Here is an 11,018-nt window from a genome sequence, read left to right as displayed (position 1 = left end):
AGTAAAAAATTTGGACTTTTTAATACTAATATTTAAAAAAATATTATTTATAGAGACAATAACGACAAATTGAAATACACCAAACGACATGACATTGGATGTGCAATCATGACCCCCTCCCCCTGTCGTATACCATTGTAATAAGCAAAGTTCCCCCTCTTCAATACGACGTAGTTTACGGATGTTCCGTAACTCGTCAGCACTTACCTTATACCTCCAATTTTCTCGATCAAGCAGAAAAAAATGACCGTAAAATATTATTGGTTTTATTATTTACCAAATATTAAATATTAACAATGAAATACGCAGAATATTTTATTGATTAATGTTCATAAAAATACCCATTCACTAGAAAATAAGCCGGCTCGGGACTTGTTAACTATCTGCTGCCTTTCTAACGTTCTGTTTCTATTCATACCAAAACGGTGTATGTAAAATATAGTTATAAATTGGCATCTCGTAAAAACAATGTTCTCCCACACGATTTATTACACGTTATACTTTATTTTTTGCTAATGTATGCTTTAAATGATAGCGTGATCAGTATTACTTCACAATACACAGTTCAAACGCAGATAAAACTACCAATAAACAGATTGAGGCGTTCGAAATGGGGGTGCATCCAACATGTATCAATATAGAGAAGAGTTCATTAAGTATGGAGAGATAAAGATCTACTTTAACTAGAAATGTATCAAGAAGAGATATTATGTCACATAATAATCCAAAATCCTTATATTTAACGATAACAAATTCCGTTTCTGCGAAACGGTAGTACCTTATAATTCATATTTTATAGGAACACTTAACGTGAATTTTTGAAGACTGGGCATCGGACAGGGAAGTAAAATGTCGCATTGAGTAAGCACGACAAGCTTTCGTCAAATTCAGGAAGGTACTGACCTGTTCAGAGTTCGATCTTCAACTGAGACTAAGGTTTACTAAGTGCTACGTGTGGTTGGTGCTACTATATGGCGTAGAGGGCTGGACACTCAAAACGAGGGATATAAACAGATTAGAAGCCTTCGAAATGTGGCTTTATCGCCGTATCCTAAAGATACCATGGACGGCGAAAGTCACAAATGCAGATGTCCTTAAGAGAATCAACCAAGAACGTCAACTTTTTGAAATTATCAAGAAAAGGAAAATGGAGTATCTGGGTCACATCATGCGAAACGAAAAACACCAGTTACTTACTTATAATCGAGGGTAAAATTGAAGGCAAGAGAGGAATAGGACGCAAGAAAATGTCCTGGCTCCGAAACATAAGGCAATGGACAGAGATTAACAACATACAATCTCTGATACACATTGCAAGAAACAGAGTTAATGGAAAATGTGATCGCTAACATCCGTTAGTGGATTTTCATCTGAAGAAGAAGATGGAACACTTAAGCAATATAGCTCGTTAAAAATCGATTTTTTACTAGGAATGTATTAATAAGGTTCCATATTTTTTCAAAATTCAAACAGAAAATATTAAGACAAAAATCAAATCACCGACCAACAGAAATCGCAGCATTAGATGTTGAATGAGATGTTGCCTCTATATTATACTATTAAGCATTAGATGTAGAAAGTGTTTTTCGGAATTAGTGAATCTTATTCGGTTAAAGGCATTCCCAGAAAATAAGAAGACAATATATTGGTTTTTCTACCGTTTAGTTAGACATTTGTAAACATTTGACGTTGAACTTTCTATTGTACGGTATACCACGAAACAATGAAAAGATTTAGACAAAGAGTAGGTTTAGTGAATAATCATCGGGGATCGGTAATTATCCTTTTTTCCGTAGAAATTGAAAATGTTTAGTATGTTTACTAAGAATGACTTACGGATTATTGGATAGTAGAAAGTTGTTTTTTTTTTTGAGAAGACAGTAAAATTTGTTTGGATAGAGATACGTCCTGATTGGTTCACTAAAAACGAAGTGGGAGATTTAATGATTTGGATGGAGTTTTGCCAGGAGAGTAGAGGGCATTGTGAATTGAATACCGGGCGAGTACACTACAGTTTCTGCTGAAACGACGTTGCTAATTAGTCAGGTTTTAAAAAAAGTATATGTTGTGAAAAGTTGTATTTGTGTTTGGTGGAAAGAGTTCCAACTGTGGTACCAGACAGAAGAAATAACTGACATGCTGTAAGTAATAAACAGATGTATAGTTTTATACTGGACCAAGTCGATTAGTTGAGATATCCTTGTGTCTGGAGAGGAGTTTATTCATGTAGTTAAGATTTGGAGCAGAGGAGTTAGCAGGAGTATTTGGAAGATTATACTCCAGGATATTAAGAAATGAAATAGAACAATAAATTCAAGGAAAGCAAGCTGAAGAACAAGCTGGTTTTCGTGCGGGACGTTCAAAGGTAGACAATCTCTTCAATTTAAAAATAGCACTAGAAAAAAGAATACAGAGAAATCAGGAAACCCACTTCGCTCTTATCGACCTAGAAAAGGCCTATGATAGTGTCCCCATAATAGAACTATGGAAGTCAATTAAAGACATCGGTATCGATGGAAAACTCATACAAGCAACTAAAATGTTATATGAGACCACTAACACCAGAATCAAAAACGGCAAACTGAGGCATTTAATACTTTAAAAGGCCTCCGACAAGGATGTTGTCTATATCCCACTCTCTTTAAAATATACCTTCACCAATCCTTACAGAGGTGGACAAAAGCAGTAAAACCGATGGGGCTGAAAGTGGGAGACGACTCCCTATTTACATTATACTTTGCGGACGACCAAGTTGTTATAGCCCAAGATCAAGATGACTTAAGTATATGATACGGAAGCTAAATGAACATTACCAACAGGCAGGATTAGTAATAAATATGGGCAAATCAAAATACTTCATAGTGGGAAACGAAGACATTGAAAACTTACCATTGAAACAAGGACATATTGTTGGTATGAAACAATGCAAATATTTGGGAGCTATATTTAACAAACGAGGAAATAGTGAAGATGAAATACAACACAGGATCAATAAAGGTAGAAGCATCACTAGATCCCTCAATTCAATTTTATGGGACAAATATATCAGGAAGGAAACAAAAAGAAGAATATATGAAAGTATAATGAAGAATATATGAAAGAATAATCTACGGTGCAGAAGTTTGGGACATAAGTGCAGGAAATAAAAAGAAGCTACTTAGTACAGAAATGGACTTTTTGAGGAGAAGTTGACAGGTTTCGAGATTAGAACATGTAAGAAATGAAAAAATTAGAGAACATATGAAGGTGGAAAAAACTATAATAGACTATATTGAAAAGAGACAGCTGACATGGTTCGGTCACATTAAAAGAATGGATGAGACTCGTTGGCAGAGAACAATATTAGAGTGAGTCCCACCGGAAAAAAGAAAAAGAGAACGACCACGGAGAAGCTGGAGCGACAATATTCAGGAGACAATGGATTCGAGATGAAGATATGTGTTACGATAGAAAAAATTGGAAGCTGGGTATGGAGAGGCGGCGACAGCCATAGAAATCTATTATATATATATATATATATATATATATATATATATATATATATATATATATAAATAGCTTCACATAGCCGAGATCTCTTAAACAGTTGAAGGAAAAAGACCGAGGGTAAGATCTCTAAGTCGTTGGGTGGATCAAACAAAAACACTGATCAACTGAGGAATTCAAGACTAGGAACAACTACTCCAGAACAGAGAAATGGTGTCTCCACATCTCTATAAGGGATTAAGGATCGGGGAGGAGGAAGAAACAGACCTCCATGACATTAGAAGTCAGAGATACAATTTTATTGTACGTTGAAATACTTTCTGCGCAGAAAAACATGTATATGTGATAATTATACTGTAATACAATTCTTTTAAACATAACACGCGCCATTTTGTGTATTATTCTCTTGAATTTCCGCAGATCGGCTATAATTTACTTATCGAACAGTTAAAGTTTCATTGAAAGAGGGCTAGACAAAGTTTTTGATTGATAAATGAATTAAAATCGTAATAGCAATAATCGTGTGGGTATAAATTGCTTAGTTCAATTACATCTAGTTGACTTTTGCAAATTAAAATGGGTAGCAAGTAAAAATAATATTGACAAAGTACAGTATCAGTATCAGTATCTTTAATGGCCCGGTATCGGTTTCAGCTCCTTGATTTGCCTTATTAGATACGCCTTTTCGTCGTTGAACTGCTCGTCTTCTGCTCGATCCGTGTGGAACCGCATCAGAAATTCTACGAGTTTTTCTTGATTCCGTAATAAAATGTCTAAAATTGGTTTAGGTTTATTTGGATTGGCAACGAATACCTGAAAACGTATGCAAGTGTTAATAAAGGGCGCACAACTTTAAAAAAAATCGTTTTTAAAACTTCTTAAAGCTTAAAGTTCCTAAAAAATAATCGACTAACCAAATATTTTCATATAGTGAGTTTTATATATGGAAGGGTCATCAATGCCGACGATATTATGGTGGTGTTTACATTGTTTTCAGATCTTCCGTTTTTCTGACAATCTAATGAACTTTCTTATTTCAAAGGGAACACCCTGTATATTTTTTGTGTTTTGAACTCCTTAATAAGTGTTGATTATTTTTCATGTTGTGTTTCCTATACATATAATAATATGCCATAGTTTCGGAGTTATTGCTATATTTGTTTAAATAATGTTCTTGATACAAATGAATTTTTTCGACCCGGACAGATATTTTAGGTTTTTTGGACCATTCGGAACAAAAAAGTTCAAACCTTATCTATCAGTTCTTGATATGTATTTTGGGCTTATTTCATTCTAAAACATTGTTTTTTTAGTTAATCGCCCCTCCTCTCTTAAGCGCTTCATTAACAATTAAAAACAATTAGAATAAAACATGCTAAAAATTGTTATCGGGGGCTGATAGAAGGTTTAAACTTGAATTTCAGTACTACGTAAGTTCGAAAATAATATTTTTTACTTGTGCTTTTCAACCCTGAAAAGTGTCATTTTTCGTTTTGTTAACTCGAAAACGATCAATTTTAGAGAAAAATTAAAACAGGCCTCTTTTGTTCCGAATGATCCAAAAAAACCTAAAATAGTAACTGAATATTCCGAATTTCTTTAATGGCATGACATTAGTCATTCAGCCAATTGCAATAGATTCTCCAGTCGGACAAATACACAATTACATTCCTAATGATTTGTAGCGGCAAGCAACAATTACTATTTTTTAATTACTAATTTTTAATAACTTTTCTCCTTAAACGAAATAATAATACGCCTCATTTAAAATTTACATTTTTTTCCACTCATAATATACAAAACCATATTTATATTATTACCTAAACATCTTTTCAGTTTTATGTATAGGAAACGAAATACCGTTTCTAATCACATCATCCAGACCGAGCAAAAATCAGTTTTAAATGCATTCAAATATGAAACCATAATATGATGACTAAATTAATGAGTTCAGTCAGTCACATTTTAGCGGTCGGTCGGGAAAGGTCAAAACACACCCTCTCCGAGAAATAAACACAAGCACGTTTTTTACCGAAATAAATATATTATTGACAGTTGTCTTACATTTTATTTATTTGTTTCCGTGGACAATAAAGTTATCACACACATCCAACCACAACCAAGGAACAGATTTTTATAATTTGTTTACATAAATGTGGCAATAACTCCGAAATTGCATTTAGGTATAGGGAACATTAAACATTTAGGGAAAAATAAACAGCATTTCTTAAGGACTTTAAAAACGCAAATATATTTGCGTATATTCCATTTGAAATAACAAAGTTTATTAGATTTCCAGAAAAACGGAAGATCTGACAACAATGTAAATACACCATAAACTACCAGCCTTACACACACTAAAACATATAAAAATCGTGCACGCCGCTCTCGAGATAATTGAGGCGTTCTATATATAAAACTCACTCTCTATATTGATCACAAACTCACCTTGAATACGTGGAAAGCTTCAAATTGAATATTTCTAGACCTCTCCTTAAGCATATTCATCATTAATTTCAAGTTGTCGGGGTTCGATATATACCTGGTCATAACCTGCAATCAAATATAGATGTTAACATACACATGAAAGAACTACTTGAATATTTAGGCTTGTAAACATTACTGAGCCCTTATGACTACTTGGAGCAGGTCCATTGATTTCACCCTATAGCGTCCAGACTAGATGCTATGATAGCTCAGTCTCTGTCCGTTGAGAAGATCCATTTCATCAGACAACCCATGTTTTTGTCTTCATCATCATCAATGACGTTACAACTCTTCGTGAGTCTTTGGCGTGTTTACTATTGCCTTCCATGTTTGTTGGTCATTTGTCACCATTTTCCATTTTTTCCAAATCCATTCTGACTGCATATTTTCGTCTTTCCCAAAAAAACACATTGTTAATAAGGCAAGTGTCGTTACAGCGTATACAGGGTGGTCCTTAAGTAATTGTACAAAAAGAAACATTAGATCCTACACTCTAAAATATTACGATTTAACCCAACTTACTTTAATAAAATGTTGATATTAAGAAAGATACAGGGTGGTAAAGTTGAAATTTAAAATTTAATTTTTCGCCATAACTTTCATGTTTATGGAGATTTATTTACAAAAATTTATAAGTAGAGGTTTTGAGTATGAGGAATTATAATTTGATGCATAATTTTGATCTATCTCATAGAGGACGCCACATATGCCACATATTTGACATAAATTTGCGCTTAACTTTTTGGCTCTTCGAGTTAACACTATTTTCCACTATTAATAGCTTCAAAACTGAACAGTTTTCGAGATAATCGCATTTTACAAATCAGCTGCATAACTCTGTTTAACACAATTATTCCAGGCAACGAATGAAAAATAGAAAAAAACATCAATACTTATAAATTTTGGTATGGAATACCTTCAACTAAAGTTGATAGTTTCCAAAACATTAAAGAAAAAATAGCATAAGCTATTATTTTTTTACAAACATCATTAAGATAATTAATGTTCTCACTGCTCTCGTATAATGTGGTGGTGCACCATTTTGCATGAACCACATATTTTGCCTTAAGTTTAATGGCAATTCTTCCAGCAAATCAATAAAATCATTTTGTAAAAAATGTAAATAGTTATCACCATTCAAATTACGAGGTAACTCGCATGGCCCTAAAAATGATTTCCAATGATTCCACACCATACGTTTATTTTGAATTCATGTTGAAAATGCCTTTCTCTTTTAACATGAGGATTTTCAATATCCCAGGCATGATTGTTCTTTAAATTAAAAACCCCACGGCGTGTGAATGTAGCTTCGTCCGTAAATAATATTCTATCGACGAAGGAGTGGTCAAGATCTTGCCTGTTTCGGATATCATTTGCAAATCTGCATCTTAAAGGTAAATCTGTTGGCAATAGATTTTGTCTAATATAAAGTGGTAAGGGTGAAAAATGCTCGCGGTGTAGGATTTTTGAAATTGAAGTTTTGCTGATTCCTAACGCTGAAGATAAACGTCGTGTACTTACTTGAGAATCATCGTCAACGCGAACCATTACTTCATTTTCTTGATCAGGCTTAATCATTTTCGGTCGGCCTAAATTGTCATGTTTAGGACGAAATGAACCACTTTCGCCTAAATTCCGAAATATATGTTGAAATGTTTGGTGATCAGCCTGTCTGGGTATCGTCTTAAATATTCCCTTTTCGCTGTACGCCCGTTAAAATATTGCTGACAATAAATAGCAATCATATCTCTCATATCGATATTTGAAAAATTATTATGCCTCGGCATTTTCTGCTTTTGTTTAATAAACCAAAATAAACTAAATATTACAAAAGTCACTCATTTATTGACACAATACTTATTTGAAGTTGTCAACATCATTAGTGACATCAGCCTACTATGTTAATGAAACAATACTTATTTTAACCTTTAACTACCCGCGCATCAAGTTATAACATAACTACACGCGTGGCGTACTTTGTACGCCACAAGAAAATACACTTAAAAACAGCGGATTTGTTTAATTTTTTTTTAAATACACTTAGTTTTTTGTTATAAACCTTATTCGGCATCAATGAATACTTGGAGTTCCTTTTCAGTAAGCCAATTGGGATTTATAACTGGAATCATGGAATAACTGGATTCCATGATAAATAAAATTACTAATAAAAAATTTTTTTAAATGTGATTTTTTACAGGAGAAAAAGTATTGTTTATAAGGAAAAATATATTTTTTGCCATAATGACTAAAAAACAATTAAAATATGTACTTATATTACGACTTATAGTAATATAATCCTGGGGTATATTGTCCACCACCGGAAACAACAAATAATAAAATGTAAATTACGATCTTTCCAGAACGCCGATTATAACGAAACTAAAACCAAATTGTAAAGCACATTCCAGTGATAGGTTAGAAAAATAAGCAAGGTCAAAAATTAAATTTTTAAATATATTTCCAGTAGAATTCTTATATTTGGCGTACAAAATACGCCAGCGCGTGTAGTTAAAGGTTAAGTTGTCAAAATCATTCGTGATATCAGCCTACTATGTTAAAATTTGCCGTAATGAATTAAATAAGAATGGGGTTGTCTAATGATGACATCCAAACTGGCTCTAAATGAAGCATTTATCAGATATTCAGTGCTTTAACGCACAAATATCACAACTAAGAATTATTATGTAGCTGATTCCAATAACAGATTATTAATATTATCTTAATGATGTATGTAAAAAAATAATAGCGTATACTATTTTTTCTTTAATGTTTTGGAAACTATCAACTTTAGATGAAGGTATTCCATACCAAAATTTATAAGCATTGATGTTTTTTTCTATTTTTCCTTCCTTGCCTGGAATAACTGCGTTAAACAGAGTTATGCAGCTGATTTGTAAAATGCGATTATCTCGAAAACTGTTCAGTTTTGAAGCTATTAACAAGTATACCTTTTTTTTGTTGAAATATCGTATCTTTAATATTTTATCAGAAAAATAGTGTTAACTCGAAAAGCAAAAAAGTTAAGCGCAAATTTATGTCAAATATGTGGCATATGTCCTCTATGAGATAGATCAAAATTATGCATCAAATTATAATTCCTCATACTCAAAACCTCTACTTATAAATTTTTGTAAATAAATCTCCATAAACATGGAAGTTATGGCGAAAAATTAAATTTTAAATTTCAACTTTACCACCCTGTATCTTTCTTAATATCAACATGTTATTAAAGTAAGTTGGGTTAAATCGCAATATTTTAGAGTGTAGAATCTACTGTTTCTTTTTGTACAATTACTTAAGGACCACCCTGTATATCCTGCCCATCTTAGTCTATTGGTCTTTATATATCTCAGCAGATTTTTCTTTCCGAAGAGAGACTCTAACTCATGTTTTTATCTAGGACAATATTAATCATGAATGGCTTGTGTGGCTCAGTGTGGCTTGCGAAGCTCCATTTGAGTTTGACAATTTTTGTTGTGATATTCTCGACTTTTGTTTTTGATCTTATAGTCCAGGGCGCATCTGTTTTGAGATGGACGTTAAGAGGTGACTCAATTTTTTTGCAGAAATTGCTTGAAAATAAATCAAATAATAATATTTGAGTTATCCTCCCTCTCAAAAAGGTCCGGAACATTGTTTAAATAATCAAAATGTCAAAAATTGAAGGAAAAATTCGATTTTTTTCTTCGTTTTTTGATTATAACTTTAAAAGTATTCATTTCCGAGAAAAGTTGTACTGTCATAAAAGTTGCGTAATTAAATTTCCTACAATATAGAATTGGTTAAAAATTTAATAAATAGTCACCCTAGTTGCCAAATAGCAATAATTGCGAAAAAACCATAAAAAAACAAGTATTCGCATTTTACGTTTTTCAACCATTTATGCTACACTTAGGACCTTCATATTTCACCCAGAAAAACTTTATGATACAGTAAAACAATACTGTAAATTTCATTAAGATCGGTTCAATAGATTTTGCAAAATAAATTTTGCAATTCAGCTTTCGCAAAAAAAATTCATTTATTCAAAATGTTACAGGACTGAAAATAAAGCAGATAGCAAGTTGAAATTTTTTTTGCTTATAGAAGTGTACTGTACCTTTCATTTGCAATTTTCAAAATTAAAATCGATTAATTATAACGGCGTCAGAAAATTTTTGAAATAAACAATAATTTTTGGTGCTACGCGCAGGACAGCGGTGTTCGATTCACACAAGTTGATTTCCACCAAAATTTCTTCCAATCTTTATCTAATATATTATTTTCTTACTCTATATTTTGTTGTATTTTAATATTTTAATTCCACAAAAATCAAACTAATTTTATTATTGTTTGTGAAATATTGTTTAAACAATTGCATATGTATAAAAATAATAAACTGTTGTTATTTAAGTTAAAATATATGAACAAAGAAAGTTTTTGCTAATAAAAGTGTTATTTCAAAGGATAGAGTATGTGTTTTTATTTTGCAATAAACAAATTTATTTATTTATATCGAAATGTAATAAAAATTAAAATGTATCAATCATTATCAAAGGTCATTGGAATGCCCAATCAGAGCAAACTCTCCGCTGTCCTGCGCGTAGCACCAATAATTAATGTTTATTTAAAAAAATTCCTGACGCCGTGGGGTTAATCGATTTTAATTTTGCAAAATTGCAAATGAAAGGTACAGTACACTTCTATATGCAAAAAAATTTTCAACTTGCTATCTGCTTTATTTTCAGTCCTGTAACATTTTTAAAAAATTAATTTTTTTTACGAAAGCTGGATTGCAAAATTTATTTTGCAAAATCTATTGAACCGATCTTAATGAAATTTACAGTATTGTTTTACTATATCATAAAGTTTTTCAGGGTGAAATATGAAGGTCCTAAGTGTAGCATAAATGGTTGAAAAAGGTAAAATGCGAATACTTGTTTTTGTATGTTTTTTTCACAATTATTGCTATTTTGCAACAAGGGTGACTATTTTTTAAATTTTTAACCAATTCTATATTGTAGGAAATTTAATTACGCAACTTTTATGTTAGTACAACTTTTCTC

The 11,018-nt window shown here is 32.1% G+C and overlaps 1 protein-coding gene across 1 annotated transcript in view; it reads right to left on the bottom strand.

Annotated features, from left to right (window-relative positions):
• Window positions 1–250: 250 nt before the first annotated feature.
• Window positions 251–11,018, bottom strand: part of LOC126891631 (protein Mo25) — a 39,468-nt gene continuing 28,700 nt past the window's right edge. The window contains exons 5-6 of the mRNA XM_050660853.1: window positions 5,935–6,039; window positions 251–4,299 (exon numbers count right to left, since the gene is read on the bottom strand). Coding sequence (XP_050516810.1) covers window positions 4,117–4,299; window positions 5,935–6,039 — 288 coding nt within the window. The 3' untranslated portion in view covers window positions 251–4,116. The remainder of the gene's footprint in view (window positions 4,300–5,934; window positions 6,040–11,018) is intronic.

This window comes from Diabrotica virgifera, chromosome 9, assembly GCF_917563875.1.
Source record: "Diabrotica virgifera virgifera chromosome 9, PGI_DIABVI_V3a".
Lineage (NCBI taxonomy): Eukaryota > Metazoa > Arthropoda > Insecta > Coleoptera > Chrysomelidae > Diabrotica > Diabrotica virgifera.
This window is presented reverse-complemented; position numbering and strand designations above follow the sequence as displayed.